The 17,789-nt window shown below is 40.2% G+C and overlaps 1 protein-coding gene across 1 annotated transcript in view; it reads left to right on the forward strand.

Annotated features, from left to right (window-relative positions):
- The window catches only part of LOC132402834 (tyrosine-protein phosphatase non-receptor type 14-like), a 248,338-nt gene that overhangs the window by 155,281 nt on the left and 75,268 nt on the right, over positions 1-17,789 (forward strand). The window contains exon 4 of the mRNA XM_059985852.1: positions 11,766-11,863. Within this exon, the coding sequence (XP_059841835.1) occupies positions 11,766-11,863 (98 nt within the window). The remainder of the gene's footprint in view (positions 1-11,765; positions 11,864-17,789) is intronic.

The following is a 17,789-nucleotide window of genomic DNA, read 5'->3' on the forward strand; positions in this document are numbered from 1 at the left end:
ATGAATCAGCATTGGTATGGTGGTTATGCTAAGTGTGTTTCCAGTGTATAGCAGAATGATTATCATTGGTATTACTGGAAAAACAAGGTGCTTCTTGAAATTTCTGATGGAATTGATCATGGTGATTCATGTCAGAAAGTACTTCAGGAGGTCTGGCGAATTTAGTTTCCCAACAAAAATAATAATTCTAATGTTTTTGTGATGTAATTCTATCCCCTGAGCCAAAAAATATGTGTTCTAAAAGCTAAAAATATCATCGACACTTTGTAATTTTACAAAGCCCTACATATAATGGGTTGGATTCTTTGTTGAAATTCCACACAGTTTACAAGAGCGGAGGGTGATAAAACAGGAGCCATATGAAATTACTTTGCACCATCTATGTTCTTCCCTTATGAACTTTGTAACTATCAAAGATTTCAGTACTTTTTTCTTTATTAGATTGAATTTTACCAATCCTTAGTTCAATCCAGATGCAAAAGGCCAACAAGTACACTTGGAAATAAACTCTGAAAATACTTAAATAAGCCCAAAAAGATTTGACTAAAGATCTTACCAAAGGTATCCAGCATTTATTCAATTATCAAACAAAATGTGCACTTTTGCAATGGTGGGCTAGTTTCTGACATATCATTTCTATGAAACAATCCATAATTGAGCTGAAGTAGTATGTAGTATGGTAGGTGGGTGAGAGCTGCAGTCTGGAACAGCTTTCCTCTCCTTCTCTCTTGCCTGTATGTGGTAGCTTCTAGTACTCTGACTGAATTGATGTGATCTTAAAATTTTTTCTTGACATGCTTTCGAATTGTAGCTGTTTGGTTTATGATGGTATTGGATTTGCTGACCGCAAAGTTGTAAGCTCAAATGAAAGCCTTAAACCCTATCCAATTATTAGATAGTTTGTGTGGATATATAGATATCACTAAAGGGAGGTTACACTGTAAATACCCAGTCTTCAAAGGACTAGCTCACTTCCTTGTTAATCCTCCGGGGCAAATTTAGCTGCCAATACCCAGTGTCGGAGTGGTGTGTCTCCTCTCCCTACCAAGGAGGAGATGCTGCCAGCTAACTAAGTACCTTAAACATAGTACATTTATTTTCAGCGATACACATTCAAATCCAGGCAACATTCTTAAAACACAATTATAACTCTCAGATGATTTATGTCTTTATAAAAAATATTCCGAATTACAAACCATTTCAAAAATATGAAGGATTTCCAAAACACAGGTACAATTCCTATTAGCTAAAAAAGACATACCCATGAGTTGCAAATGAGCAAATCCTCCATGGCAGAAATCAAAGGCAGAGGAATGAAGTCTAATCCACTGTTTCTGTCATTCTTCTTGATATTCTTGGACAGTTCTTTAAAAGGCCTAGACTCCTTTCTACATTTGTACTGTTTCTTTGCAACTTGGTTTATTTCTCACACGTGAAACTTTTTCAGACACTTTTTAACAGAGTCTAAATGTTTCTTGAAGCAAAGATTCCAGATGCCCACAATGCTGTGAAGTGGAATATCTTAGTACATAAAAACTTCCAACTATTAACAGATCAACTATTGAATATGCTCAGTGGTGATATCCATCTGATTTACAAGCTTTCTTGAACTAAACAACTTAGCCAGTGTTCAAGCAAGGCAAGTTAAATAACCCATTGTTATATACTGCACTTCTTGAACAATAAGCCCAGGCACAGTGGACCAGCATTCTGTGTTCTATAGACATTGTGTGTTTGTTTGCAAAGTTACCCTTTTAACTGCACACTGATTATTGCTTGCCATTTACATTAAGCACTGAAGACTGGCACCCGTTTACAACAAGCAGCTAATCAAAGAATACTGGATGGAAGTGTAACTTACTAGAAGTGTCAACTGGTATGTTTACAAAGCTGAGCTTGGCAAAAAGTAAAACATTTCCAAGCCCTGGATAGTGTTTATCCACCACAGGTTTGTTGTTCATACGCTGTGTTACCCAGCCTAATCAATGTTCTGCTGTTGTTTATGTGCTCCGAAGCATCGTGAACTGCTAGTGAGATTGTGTCTACTGGCTAGATTTGTTGTAGCAGTTCCTGGTCCTTGCTCAGACAGGTGTTAATTTTAGCCATAACCGACCTGTGGAAGCACTTCCTTACAGTTGGTGGGAGTGCTTCCAGGCAATAGTCACTTGAGCAGCCCACCCTGCTCTTCGTGGGTACAGGTATGAAGTAGGTAGGAATTTTCACCACAGTTTTCCACTTGGTTGTGAATTCAAAGACTCTACACTTATGCAAAGACATGTCTTTTCTACAGAATTTGCATCCTATGAAATAGCACATTCTTCAGGATAGGGATATGTTTTTGAGCACTTTGATCTCCACTGAAGCAAAGTGAGGGACTTAATACAAAAGGAAAGATATTACTGAGCCCTTAAGCTAACCTGTGCCCACTGTCAACCAGGTATCAATAAATTTCTGTTCTTCCCTTAGACAAATGGAACAAATTTGCAGCATTAGCCATGATTTACATTGCACCAGGTTCTGCTGAAGCTTTGTCTGCTTTAAGTCACCCCCAGTTACACAGGAATTCAGGAATGCAGGAGACCTGTACCCGCCACAAAACCAAGGGACTATTTTTGTGGCTTACTATCTCTTTGGAAAATACTAGTGTTCCCTGCTGTTTACTGCCTTAATAGCTAGGACCTGTGACCATGTACACTCTTTAACTGATCTAAATAAATCTAGTATGATCATACTTTCATGATATTTCTGACAAACATAGTTTCAGCGAGTGCACAGGCTGGACAATTCTGCAAGTCCCTTGCGTGCACATTAGTGCTGCATAAGTGTGCAAAAACAGTCATACTTCTTGTGAAGCACCATTTTATTGTTATAAATTGTGTTCTCAGGAAGTCTCAGGAGCAAGGATTTGATAACCTGTAGTTTTGTATGTGCTGAGGTGGCCAGTGGGAACCACAGATAAGGAAGAAAGGAGCAGACAGCAGTCTGTCAAGTGGTGCACACCGATCGATTATACAGAGCTTCTGCGTGCTCTCAATGCATGTTCTCTGCATTCTCAATACCATCCAGAAATGCTGCTTCATTTTCAGCAGTCAGTGATTCTCGTGACTGAGTGGGGCATTATTTATTTATTAGTAGATTGATTGAGATGGAGCATGGAATATTTCGAACCACACCGCCCAGAAATGCCCTATTAACCCTAGCCTGTTTACAGCACAATTTACAATGAGTAATTAACCTACTAAACAGTGCATCTTTGGGCTATGGGAGGAATCTGGGATCACCTGGAGAAAACCCATGCATTCCATGGGGATGATGTGTCAGATAGTGTCGGAATTGAACTCCGACCTCTGATACCCCAAGCTGTAATAGTGTCGCTGAGTTTCACCAGTGCCATCTTGCCGTTAACTATATCTTCAGGGCAGTGGACAGTAAACCTAATTTTCCAATGTGCATTACCATCTTAAAGTGGGGTATAGAGGGATGTATAAATAAGCCATGATGAAATGGCAACTCTAACTCGATGGGCCAAATGACTTAATTCTACTCCTATGTCTTATGGTCTTATCCCGAGGAAGCTTTGCTCAGGACACAATTATTGTGCACAGTTGCTGTGTAAAACATGTATTGTACAGCATTCAATCTCTCATATTCATGCTGAAAGATTATAATTTTAACATAAATTGCATGGGCAGAAATTTGCATTTTCTGAGGGAATAGAAAACTCGTTGCAAAAATATAATGATAAATTAACTTTTGAAGTTTGAGTCCATGAAATGCAGAAATCTTTAAGTTCTAATTAAATAAACTGATATAACAAGCATATTTAAAGTAAATAATTTTGAAATAAATAGTGATATCTTTTCAAGTTCCAAATAGTACAATGTATAATATAAAATGCATTCCGTCCTGTTTAAAATATTTGTGTCATATTAATTTTAGTAAATAGTGTAGATTGGTATTATTCAGCCATGGTTCCAGAAGACACTGTAACAGTTCAGAAAGTGTAGGAGGAATCTAGCATTGAATTAACATCCTAAATTAGCTGCCAGTACTTGTTGATGCATTATAATCACACTGAGTCTTAGAATATTTTAAACTTAAAATTTGAAGCAGTGACTGTTGACAGTTTTGTATTGGAGTGAAAATTTTGTAGAGGGATTTAAAATCTTCCTCCTTCTATCTAGAGATGATTGGAAAAATAGTTAACTGGTCCTTTGACAGAAGGCACAGGAATATTATATTTTAAAATACGGCAAATTGGTTCTGTCAGATTGCACTCCTTTTGTTGACAGCAGGAGGTTCAGCTGCTGTTAGTTTTTCTGGATTCGGATTTGAATATTTAAATACACAAGTGGTGGATTCAAGCTCGATTTCAACGTTAAGAGAAGTTTGGATGTACATAGATTGTAGGATTATGGAGGACCAAGGTCCCTATGCAGGTCATTGGGAGTAGGCAGTTTAAAAGATTTTAGCATGGACTAGATGGGTCGAAGGGCCTAGTTCTGTGTTATACTCCTCTGTCTCTGTGACACTTATCATTTGAAGCTAAACTGTTCCAAACCACCTGGGGTGCTACCTGTTATTTCTGCATAAGCCAGTTGCTTCGAAATCCTTAAGAACAATCTATGATAGGATCATTCTTTCCTCTAACAGAGCTTAATGGTTTAAAGAAGTACTTAGTGACACTGTCGAAAGTCAGTTTTAAAAATAAGTGTATTCAGTTAAAGGAAACACTGGTATAACCTTATAAGGTTATATTATTTTGAATATTGGTTTATGTCCAATGAACAATTTAAATTATATTAGAAGTACAAGATTAAAGAGCTGATAGCTGCAGATTAATAAAGTCGAAGGGCACTTTACCGTGTAGCACAAGAATGAGGATCCTCCCAGCTATTGACTCTTCATCTGTTTGCCATATGAGGAGTTTAAAGAGAGCTTTGTAATTACGGCTGGGTTCAGGCATGTTATCGCAATCTCTGTCCGTCATGTATGTAAACATTAGCCAAGGACATCTTCCTTAAACCAAGATTCTGATTAACAGTTCTAACACCAGGGCATTGTTTGGGGGAATGCTTGTTGTACATTTTAAATACTTTGCTTACTGTCACTTATGATGACTTTTATGAATACTTTTGACTTGGTTTTAAAGGGAATAATAACTTAACAAATTTCAATCTGCTTCAAAAGACTGCAGAGGGATATTAGTTTTATAATTAGGGATTTAGGAATCAGTTACAATAATCAGTATTTCATATATTAAACTAAACTTGAAAAAGATGGCCAGTGAATTTTGAGTTAAATCAAAGAATTTTGATTTGTACAATGGAATGGCCATCAAGTGTTATGTCACATTGAGCTAAAATTTACCTCCACTGTGACAATGGAAAGACAAACCTGCTGTCAAAATTCTGTACCCATAACACCAACTCTCTCACTCATTCACTTCCAAGATACATCGAACTCATTGATTAAATACACTGTACCTCATCCATGGTTTCATCATACCAAATCTCTTGTAAATTTCTTCCCTTACCCTGAATTCCTTAACCCTAGTGCATCCTATGTATTCGCCCATACCTTTGGTATGTCCCACTTTTTCATATTGACTCTTCTGTAATTGGTAGCTGTTTATTATAGTTACATGCAGCAAAATATAGTGAAAAGTTTTCGTTGCATGCCATCCGGTCAAATCAACCTTTACATATTTACAAGCAACATACGCAGAATGCTGGAGAAACTCAGCAGTCCAGGCAGCATCGATGGAAAAGAGTACAGTCGACGGGCCGTGACCCTTCATCAGGACTTGGGGGGGGGGGGGAATGGGGAGTCGGAGTAAGAAAGGGGGAGTAGGTGAGAGGTGAAACTGGGAGGAGGGAGGGTGAATTAAAGAGCTGGGAATTTGATTAGTGAAAGAGATACAGGGCTGGAGAAGGGGGAGTCTGATAGGAGAGAACGGAAGGCCATGGAAGAAAGAAAAGGGGGAGGAGCACCAGAAGGAGGCGATGGGCAGGCAAGGAGATACGGTCAGAGGGGAAAGGGGATGGGGAATGGTGAAGGAGAGGGGCAGGGGTATTAGTGGAAGTTCAGGAAATCGATGCTCATGCCATCAGGTTGGAGGATACTCAGATGGAATATAAGGTGTTCCTCCAATCTGAGTGTGGCCTCATCACAACAGTACAAGGGGCCATGGATGGACATATCAGAGTGGGAAGTGGAATTAAAATGGGTGGCCACTGGGAGATCCTGCTTTTTCTGCCGGACGCAGCATATATGCTTGGCAAAGCAGTTTCCCAATCTGCATCAGGTCTCACTGACATGCAGGAGGACACGCCAGAAGCACCGGATACAGTAGATGACCCCAATGGAGTCACAGGTGAAGTGTCACCTCACCTGGAAGGTCTGCTTGGGGCCCTGAATGGTAGTGAGTGAGTGAGGAGGTGCAGGGGCGGAAGTAGCACTTGTTCCACTCGCAAGGATAAATGCTGGGAGGGAGGTCAGTGGGGAAGGACAAATAGACAAGGGAGTTGCGTCCCTGTGGAAATCAGAAAGTGGGGGGAGGGAAAGATGTGCTTGGTGGAGGGATCTCGCTAGGGATGGTGGAAGTTATGGAGAATTAAGTGCTGGACACAGAGGCTGGGGGGGTGGTCGGTGAGGACAAGAGGAACTCTGTCCCTGCTGGGTGGCGGGAGGATGGGGTGAGGGCAGATGTGTGCATAATGAAGGAGATGCAATTGAGGGCAGCGTTGTTGGTGGAGGAAGGGAAGCCCCTTACTTCGAAGGAAGAGGACAACTCCTCAGTTATGGAATGAAAAGCCTTATCCTGAGAACGGATGCAGTGGAAACAGAGGAATTGAGAGAAGAGGATGGCATTTTTACAAGTAACAGGGTAGGAAGAGGTGTAGTCTAGGTAGCTGTGAGAGTCAGTGAGTTTATAAGAGACATCTCCAGAGGCAGAGACGGTGTGATCCAGAAAGGGGAGGCTGTTGTCAGAAATGGGCCAGGTAAATTTGAGGGTAAGGTGGGAGTTGGAGACAGGTTGATAAAGTCGACAAGTTTGGCAGGAAGCAACACCAGTGCAGTTGTCTATGTAGCGTAGGAAAAGTTGGGGAGTGATAGACTGTTCCACCTGGCCAACAAACAGGCAGGCATAGCTGGGACCCATGTGAGTGCCCAGTGGCTACACCTTTTGTTTGAAGGAAGTGGGAGGAGCTGAAGGAGAAATTATTGAGAGTGAGGACAAATTCCACCAGATGGAGCAGAGTGATGGTGGAGTGGAACTGGTTGGGTCTGGTGTCCAGAAAGAAACAGAGAGCTTTGAGACCTCCTGGTGAGGATGAAGGAGCCTAGGGACTGGACGTCCATTGTGAAAATAAGGTGATCAGGGTTAGGGAATTTGAATCATTAAAACGATCTAGAGCATGTGAAATGTCACGGATGTGGCTAGGAAGGAACTGAACCAGGGAGACAAAACAGATTCGAGGTATGCAGATATAAGTTCAGTGGGGCAGGAGCAAGAAGAAACAATGGATTTACCTGGTCAGGCAGGTTTGGGGATTATGGGAAGGAGGTAGAAATGGGAGGTGTGGGATAAGGGAACTATGAGACTGGTGGCATTGGTTGGGAGATCCCAGAGTTAATGAGGTTGATGTTGCTGTGGATGATAATGGCCTGGTGCTCCTTAGTGGGGTCCTGTTTGCAGGGTAATAAAGAGGAGGTGTGTGACAGTTGTTCCCGAGCCTCAGCAAAGTAGAGGTCAGTCTGCCAGACTACTACAACACACCCCTTATCTACAGGTTTGATGGTGAGGCTAGGATTAGTGCTGAGAGAGTGGAGAGCAATGTGTTTGAGAGGAGTGAGGTTGGAAATGGAGAGAGGGATGGTGAAGTCAAGGTGGCTGATGTCCCATCAGCAGGTTGCAATGGAAAGATCCAGAGTAGGCTCTTACATAATTACTTTGAGGTTGTAAAAAAGAATGGGGGGGCTAGAATGCAGAATATAGTGTTTTAATTACAAAAGAAAGTGCTGTGCAGGTGGACACGATGGGCAGACTGAGAGTTCTTTAGCGTGGAAGAGATCCACTCAATAATCTGATAATAGTGGGATAGAAGTTGTCCTTGGGCCTGGTCATGTATTCTCATGGTTTTGTATCTTCTATCTGATTGAACTGGGGAGAAGAGAAAATGACCGGGTGAGAGAGGGTCTTTGAACACGTTAGCTTCTTTCCACACAGCAGCAGCAAGTGTAGACACTGTTAATGTAGGTTGGGGGAGGGGTGTTGATTTGTGTGATAAACTGGGCTACATTCACAACTCTGCAGTTCCCTGTGGTCTCGGACAGAACAATTGCAAAACTAAGCTATGATGCATCTGGGTAGGATGCTTTCTATACGGTTTGAGGTTTATTCTTTGCTAAAAGAGGTTATATAAATCCAATTCTTTTGAAATTTGTGGTCTAGATTGTCTTCAAAAGTTGAGATTGCTTTTGTCTATTCAAAAAGGTTTTCCTGCAAACTAGTTACCTTTTTTGCACACATATGATGTGTGAATGTATGGATATCTGTGTACTATTATCAGTTTATTATATTTCCTTAAAACATGGAAGGAGTTAGAATAATTTGACAATTGTACCCATTGATTCTCTGGTACAGGTCCCATCCCTCACCTCCATAATCTATTTTCTCTCTCATGTACTTCAGCTACCCCTTGATTTTTCCACTGCCCAGCTACACTGAAGGGTAATTGACAGTGGCCAGTTGATTTTCCAGCACCTTTTTGGAATGTGAGAGGAAAATGGAGGGGGAGTTACCCTTCACAGTGAGAACATGCCAGCTTTATTCAGTCAGCCGGTGAAGTTAAGATTGAACTCTGCTCACTGGAGCCATCCATGCTGCAGCATTCTCCCCACTTGCTGTTGGATATCCCCAATCCTAACCCTCTGTCTGCTAATCACCACACACAATACAATTTACAAACTTCACCCAGGCGGAAGCTCATGGAGAGAAGATCTTTGGGCGCTATTGTAGAGTCATTTTATTGCATTGGTGTTGTGTGAGATGGAACTTGGCAACTCACTTCTTTGCATCAGACTGTCACTGCCTCCAAATCTTTAAGTCTGAACACAGGACTTTTGCTGCACTTATTTTTAAAACTATTGTAAGGTTATTCATTCTGAGATATGGAAGGGATATTTTCTTCTTTTAAAAAAATACCAATAATGCTTGTGGAAATGTATTATTAATGCAAGTTTCAAGAAGGCAATTTAACCAAATGTGCAATATTTACATAGTATTGAATAAACAACTCCAAGTGCAAACATATCCATTTAAGGCGAGAAACTCCAAATCATGTCCTATCTCAACAACAGAATCATTCACGGTTATGTTTTGGTGAGCATTTGCCTTATGTACACTGACTTAAATTCTGGCTACTTCCAAACTTACTCTTTATAGTCATTGAATTTCCTAACGTTCTTTGAGGAAAAGAAAGTGGTATTTCTGTGTATTTTGAACTATATTTTACAGCTGAATGAAACATAAACTTTCTGAAATTTGCTATAGAGATGCAATTTGAAAAGACCATTTCAATATCCATCAGATTATTCACTTAAGAATTCTTTTTCTCATCCTGAAATCCGTCATTGTCATCCTTTCATTCACTCTAATTTTGACTATCGGAGTAAGTTCAACGATCACCTCCTCACTTTCTAAATCTTGCTCCCTCGTCACTTTTATTTTGCTGCATCACCCAAGTTAATGCCGCCCTAGATCCTACTATTTCCACGGAGCCCTTAAGGTAATGGAACCTATGGTTCAGAATTTGCTTCACTGCGTTTTAATGGTGCTAACGTAGTATTCTTTGTCATTCTAATCCATGAAGATTGAGACCATTAGTTGCAAGATTTGCAAAGCCTAATCTCTGTCTAATGCTACACTCTTATTCCAATAATCCATCACCTGGCCTCACAGTCATAGCCTGTACACGTGGCTCTTGCAGGGACGAACATGGAATACAATCAGCATTCAGTCAGCTCTTGAGGACTTGTGCTGCTGCAAGAATTAGGGGTCAAAGGGACTTTAACAGGCTGCTGAGAACAGGAGGTATGCTTTTTGATCAAGACACTACCAGGATGCAGTTGGGTCTACCTTGCAGTAAGTTGCAGTGAGGTCACTGTAAGGAGTCCTGTCTATGGATGCCTGAACTTTGGGGTGATCTACAAGGTGAGCCCATTTCCATGCTTGCTTATATGCACTGACGGATTAGTCAATGCAGTCCTCTATCCCTGACGATGACGCTGGACAAGCCCGTTCTCATTAATTCTGTTTTAATAGGCACAGCACCATTATTTTTGAGTTATACTCACTGAGTTGCCTAATTTTTTAAATGAATTTGGAAGTTTACTAATACATTAAATTCCCTATCTTTTCATAAGAGTCAGCTGTTAGGTGAAAATGAGGGTGGTGGTGCTTATTTTCACCGCATTTCCAGGTGGATTAATACGCAGTCGATAATATCCATTAAGTATGTAGAAATATACTTTATTTTCATTAGCTAGGAAGAATCTCTGCCTGTGTGGGTTTCAATTAATAGAAAGTAGTCGTGTCGTGAAAATTCTGGAGATATGCAGTATTTATAGTGTTAGTGTTGTGTGGTTGGAAAACAGTTGATGTTCAAGTGTCAGTCTGTAGTACATGTAATCACTCTTGGTAGCAACAATCAGTGAAAGCAGCTTTCCATATTGACAGCATTGTTCAGCGACAACCTGGTAAATGTGTTATAGCAACATGGTAGCTCATTATATGATCTTGGCATGTTACCATCAACATAACCATAAATGTACTAATGGTTCACAGTAAAACAACAGCTGATGCAAATTTCTACATAGCTCTTTGTGGAAAAGAGATTCCGTCAATATTGTATGAAGATCTCCTTACTAGTAAATATAACTTAAAATTAGAACTCTTGTCAGCCAGTATCCCTGGGCAGCGTGCACATTAAGCACAAGCATCACTGGCTGTTTCCTTTGTGTTATGATCTATATTGAGGGCAGCAACCAATTCTTCAGGCTTTCTTCCAAAATAAGACTTACTGTTTAGCTTTGTGGGTAGACAGATAGATTAAGATGGTTAGGGAATGAAAATTAACCCTCAAAATGCCTGTTCTCCATCTCCCTCTGGTGTTCCCCTCCCCCCTTCTTTCTCCCTAGGCCTCCCATCCCGTGATCTTCTCCCTTCTCTAGCCTCGTATTCCTTTTGCCAATCAACTTTCCAGCTCTTCGCTTCATCCCTCCCCCTCCTGGCTTCTCCTATCATTTCGGATCCCCCCCCCCTCCCACTTTCAAATCTTTTACTATCTCTTCTTTCAGTTAGTCCTGACGAAGGGTCTCAGCCTGAAATATTGACTGTATGTCTTCCTATAGGTGCTGCCTGGCCTGCTGCGTTCCACCAGCATTTTGTATGTGTTGCTTGAATTTCCAGCATCTACAGATTTCCTCGTGTTTGTCCTCAAAATATTTGCCACTTCTTTAGGTAATACATCTTGAAGACTTCTTGTCATACTCTTCGAATAGTTCCACAGGGAGAACACTGACTCAACTGTTTCCTCCTCCTGTACTTTCTTGCCTCATGCTAATAATTGCTCTAATGTGATGATTTGTATTAAAGAACTAGCCGAGAAAAACCAAAATAAAAACAGTTATTGAGTTATTTTTAGTTTCTCAAAGGACAATCAGCACTTGACAGTGATATTGTGTTTTCATAATTTCAGGTATCAGTATTACCTTCAAGTAAAGAAAGATGTGCTTGACGGGCGACTTCCTTGTACGTTGGAGCAAGGCATCAGGCTAGCTGGTTTAGCCGTGCAAGGTCAGTGTCTAATTGCAGAATTGCTGCCTTCCATTATTCATGGTGGCAGAACTGTTTTGTTCTCTGAAATGAATACCATAAACTGAATTTTAATTCAACTATTTTACAATGTAGTCACCAAATTCCCTTCCCGTTCATTTGCATCATCTCTGATGGCAACGGAGTTGGAGATTTGACCGTGGATAAGTATTAGTGAAGACTGAAGCTGACACTTCTGGCTGAATTTTAAATCCCAAAGTGTTTGAGTTGATGTTGTGGCAGAAGGTAAAATCTTCACAGTTTGGAAAGGGAGTGGAAGCTGTGCCAAGCCTTCTTCCATCAGGTTGCCCTGGGGTTGTGGCTGCTCCACTCATGAGAAGCATGTTGCTCTTAAGTTATTATAATAAGGCTGCCTAGTTTTAATTCAGCTGTTGTTCTATGTTTAGCTACTGCTAGGTGCATTTCTCTGGCTTTGAAATGGGTTGGCTTCAAGGGGAAAGGTTGAGGTGAATTCATGATGTAAATATATATTTGCATCATTTCTGGAGGCTGGAAGAATTGGTACCTCATGCTGACCTGCAAATGACCCTCTTGGTTTGACAGCTGTCTACTTAATCATCTGTTTTTCTTGCTCTGTTCCAACTTTACCCCACCCAGCATGCCTTCTGCCATTTAACTAGGATCTGCTTGATGGTAGGCCTATCCTTGCAAACAACTATTGTACACCACAGTCCAAGGCTCTGCTTCTCCAGCAATCCAAAACTCTTCATCCACCATGACATATACCTACTCATGCCAGCTTCGGCCATTTGAATTAAGCCACACATTTAAAAGGTCCCTTAATCCAGAAAACCCACTGAAAAATGCTCTACAGTTGAATTATCTGAATGAAATTTAAGAAACCATAATGTAGCCTATCTCCAGGCTAAATTCTAGACCGATGTGTTTAATATTCATTTCTGTTGGTGCTGCCTGACCCAAGTTCCTCCAGCAACTTGTGTGTTGTGCTTTAGATTTCCAGCATCTACAGAATCTCTTGTGGTTACAAATTCTAGGTCAATACTACAGGTTCCAAACATCATATTTAAGCTTGTCATTGGTATGAAATCAACCCGTTGTTCTCAACCAACAGCAATCAGATGTGTATATAGGCAGAATGCTAACAACTGGAAATCTAACACATTCTAATACATCTCCTCTCCTGTCAGATTCTTTCCTTTCCTGACCTTTCCATCCCATCTGGCTTCACCTATCACTTTCTAGCTATACTCCTTCCCCTTCCCCCACCTTTATATTCAGGCACCTTTCCCCCTTCCTTTCCAGTCCTGAAGAAGGGTCTTGTCCCGAAATGTCAACTGATTGTTCATTTTCCTGGATACTGCCTGACCTGCTGAGTTCCTCCAGCATTTTGTGTGTGTTGCCTCTAATACATTTTGCCTTCTTTATGAACAGTACAGTTTCTTTTTGAACCTACAGAGTGTGTGTGACCTTTTGATCATAAAGATGCTTGCTGTACCTACCTGTGTACTTGCAGTTACATTCATGCTCCTGCACTCATTTTCTTTTTTCCCTCTATCTTTCTTTCAAGTAACTTTGTAAAACAGGAAACCAGTGTTGACTTCTTGTTATCTTTCTTCTTATTTCAATTGCTGAGGACCACTTTTTAAATTTAGCCGCCAGGTAACAAAATCGAAATGGAAATCTGAAAAAAAAAATTAGAAAATACTGGAAGCACTCAGCATTCCCAGTTTGGATAAAGGGTTGCAAACTAGAAATGTTAACTTCATTCCACAGATGCTTCTTGAGTTTTTGAATACTTCCAGCACTGCTTATTTCCATGAGTACTGATTTTTCTGCTTTCTGGTCTCTAGTCTCAGTAGTCCATAAGCATTTATAAACTGACCATCCAACAAACCTGAGCAACCCTGTGATCCATTGCTGCCTTGTTTAGATGAGGGCTGGAGACTAACTTTCATGGGATTGCAATTAGCATGTGGTGTTCTCACTCTGTACAGTGAAATGCACAGGAAATTCTGGAATATCAGGAAGCAAGTTTAATAATATTACAACCACTTGAAGCATGAATTTCTCAAAAAGCAAACTAAATCCGTATCGTCCTTAATGTTAATGATATTTGGAATTTTGCTTTGTCTTCCCTTTATTGGCAGATAAGCAAAATAATAGTTATGATCACAGCATAATCAGTTTTGAATATGAATTAACATAAGCTGGATTTGGTTTTCAAATACTGTTCTTCCATTTATTTGAATATTATTACAAAACCATTGATCTGAGTCTGGATTGGAGTAGAATTTTTGAATGAAGGAATGCACTGCTGCTGACTTTCTAGTCCTGCATGAGTTTGATTGGGCAATTTTAGTTATATAGTGGATTCCGGTTACTTGGCCCATTGATCAAATGGGGCAGTCACTTATGTGGGACCGTTCTTAAGGAACAAATCTAATTGAGACAAAAGCCAGGACTCCCATCGTTTCTTCAGGACCTTATGCCACTTAATTCGGAGAGGAGACTTGCGGAACAGTTTCTAACTAGCGTCAGTCACGTGCAGCTGTGTGGCTGGCAGATGCTACATCCTGCCTAGAGTGAGCTTTTTTAAAATAGCTTCAGCTATGTGATTTGTGTTCAAAAAGCAGTGATTTTTGTTATTGATTGCTCTCGATAATTATTCCTGCTGAATAAATAATTATAATTCAAAACCATTTTGCTTACTGAAGCTTCAAGCATTCAGGCTTAGAGTGAAAATGAAATGATTTCAATACTTCAAGACGTTAGGAATACGAAGAATTTGGAAGAATCTATTGACAGTCATCTTGAATGGTACAATGAAAATGAAGAATTAAAGCATTCAATCATTGATTGCATTGAATGAAGGCAGTTCATTTTCTGCAAGAGGTGTCTGTGTTGATTTTGTTCATGTGTACACACTGGGTGAATCCTTCCATTGATAACTCTTTGGAACTAATGCACAGCTTTGTAGTATTGTAGTACTATTGGTAGTGTTTAATTTGTTCAGTATTTCATTTAAATACATAATTTGCTACTCAGTTTATCTTTTTTATATACTTTTTAAACTATTTCCATGAAACTTTGGGCTAATTGGTGCAGCCACTTAATTGGGTGAAAGTGTACTGGTCCAGATGAGTCCCAATTCACCAGAAACCAGTGTATATTATTATCCTTAATGCCACCGTCCAATGACGATCACAGATATAGAAAAGCCATTTCAATGAAGTAAAACTGATCATAACTGGGACTTGGTCATCTTTTTCAGAGATAATTTACAGTTTAAATCTTATTTGCAGCATTTTCCAGGAAATAGATTTTATAGGCAAAGGATTAAATAGATAATACTTTGAGAACGTAAGTTCTACATTTTCCAATGCTAATGGCAATTCATTAATCATTAGAGAAGCTGAAGCTATAAACAAAACTCTGCTGCTGGTAGAGTATCTCTAACAGTGAAAGTGGTTTGGAGAATTGAGCATACGAGTTTAGCCTTACTTTCCATTGATAGCAGTACCTTGCAAAGTGAACGATGAAGCCCAGCAAATGTGTGTCTAATGATTGGGTGCTTAAAGCTCAGAAGCCAATTAATTGGTCTAATGAAGTGCCTGTTGCATCACACTGGTGAGATAAGACGTGCAGTTGATAGCTTGAGCAGTGTTACATCTGTGTATATATTTAACTCCATGGTTCAATTCTTATATATCCAGTTACACAGAAAGGATCACCTTGATTACCACTGCATATGCACATTATTACCTTTAATGCCCCATAGGAACCTAATTTGGGCTCCCTCATTTTCCCAGCTGCATAGCGTCTCCCAAAATTATCATCTGAACATCATGTCTGCTTTCACACATGGTGATGAAATTTAGCTCCAGTCCACCACTGCCATTACTACTCTTGAACCATCTACTCTATCATATATAAGCAGAAGTCACTTCTGGCTAAGTAATAGATGCAGGTATGAAAGTGATGAGTACACTCACTGAACTGGATTTTACCAAATGGACCAAAACACTCACAGGGCTGCAGGCTATGTACAACTGTGCAAAGCTCTGTAATATCCTTTTTAAACTTTTTTGCACCTCTTGTTATGTTCAAGGTATCTCAAAATCTAGGTCTTTGACTAAACTTTCTATGATTCACTTCTTATGGATTTGGGGACAAATGTATGACTCACTCAGTTCCTCAAGCCTGTTCTGGTACTATACAATGTATTACTGCTCAGTTTGCAACCTAAACTACACATTTCTCTCTTGTACACCACAGTCCACACCCATGATTACAAAGACTCTATCTACCTACGACTTTTAAAGATTCTTTTCAACACCTTTTGAGGAAGAGTTCCAAAGAGTCATGATATTCTGAGAGAAAAACATTCACTTAATCTTATTAAATGGGTGACTCCTTACTTTTAGACAGTGATGACTAGTTCTAGATTCAACCACAGGAGGAAATATCTACTCAACATTCACCTAATCAAGATCCCTCAGGTTCCTTGTTTCATAATTTTCCTGTGTGAAGTGTCTTGGAATTTTTTCCTATGTTAAAAACACTGAAGTACAAGTTATCTTCACAATCCAGACTGACATTTTGATGGAGTCCTGAGGGAATAACTATACGACGTTATAGCAGAATTAGGTGATTCTGGCCCCCCGATTCTGTTCCGTAATTCCATCATGGCTGATCCATTTCCCTCTCAACTCCATTCTCCTGCCTTCTTCCTGTAACTTTGACACCCTTAATAATCAAGAATCTATCAGCCACTGCTGTAAGTATGCAAAGGGACGGCCTCCACAGCAGTCTGTGGCAATGGAATCCATAGACTAACTTCCCTCTGGCTAAAGAAATTCCTCCTCATCTCTGTTCATCCCTCTATTCTGAGGCTGTGTCCTCTGGTCTTAGATGTACCCACTACAGTCATCCTCTGCACATCCACTCTATGTAGGCCGTTCTATATTTGATAGGTTTGGATGAGATCCCCTCTCATTCTTCTCAACTCCTGTGAGTACAGTGTCAGAGCCTAAAAAATGCTCCTCATATGTTAACCCCTTCATTCCCTGATTCATTCTCGTGAACCTACTCTAGACCAACTCCAACACGAGCAAATCTTTTCTTAGATAAGGAGACCAAAATTTCTCAAAATACTCCAAGTGCGGTCTGCTCAGATTGGGGTGTCTGCGACCTTCACTGCAATTTGCCTCCGTGTAATGGACTGAAACTATGGGCCTGTTTCTGCTGCTCACAGCTTCGGGTCTATGGACTCAGATGCTTGCTTTATTGTTGGCACGATTTGATTTTTTTCCTTGGTATGATTTGGGTGTTGGTCTTTTTTAAAACTGGGATCTTTTCAGTATCTTCTTTTCTGGCTGCTGCCTGTAAGCAGACGAATCTCAAGGTTGATTAATTTACACATACTTCTATAATAAAATGTACCTTGACTTTGACCAATGTCTTATAAAGCCTCAGCATTACATTGCTTTTATATTCTAGTCTTCTCGAATGCTAACTTTGCATTTGTCTTCCTCACCATTGACTCAACCTGCAAGTTAACTTTTAGGGAATCCTGCACAAAGACTCTCAAGTTCATTTTTACATCTGATTTTTGAACTTTCTCTCTGTTTAAAAAAAAGTCTTGACCTAAATTTCATGACCAGGCACTTACCAACACTATATTCCATCTGCCACTCCTTTGCCCATTCTCCTCATCTGTCTAAGTCCTTTGGCAAACTCCCTGCTTCCTCGACACTACCTGCCTCTTCTCCTGTCTTTGCATCATCCTCAAACTTGGCCACAATGTCATCAATTTCATCATCCAAGTCATTGACATATAACGTGAAAGAAGTGTTCCCAATACTGACCCCCTGCAAAACACCAGAAGTCACTGGCAGGCAACCAGAAAAGATCCCCTTTATTCCCA

This window comes from Hypanus sabinus, chromosome 12 (genome assembly GCF_030144855.1).
Source record: "Hypanus sabinus isolate sHypSab1 chromosome 12, sHypSab1.hap1, whole genome shotgun sequence".
Lineage (NCBI taxonomy): Eukaryota > Metazoa > Chordata > Chondrichthyes > Myliobatiformes > Dasyatidae > Hypanus > Hypanus sabinus.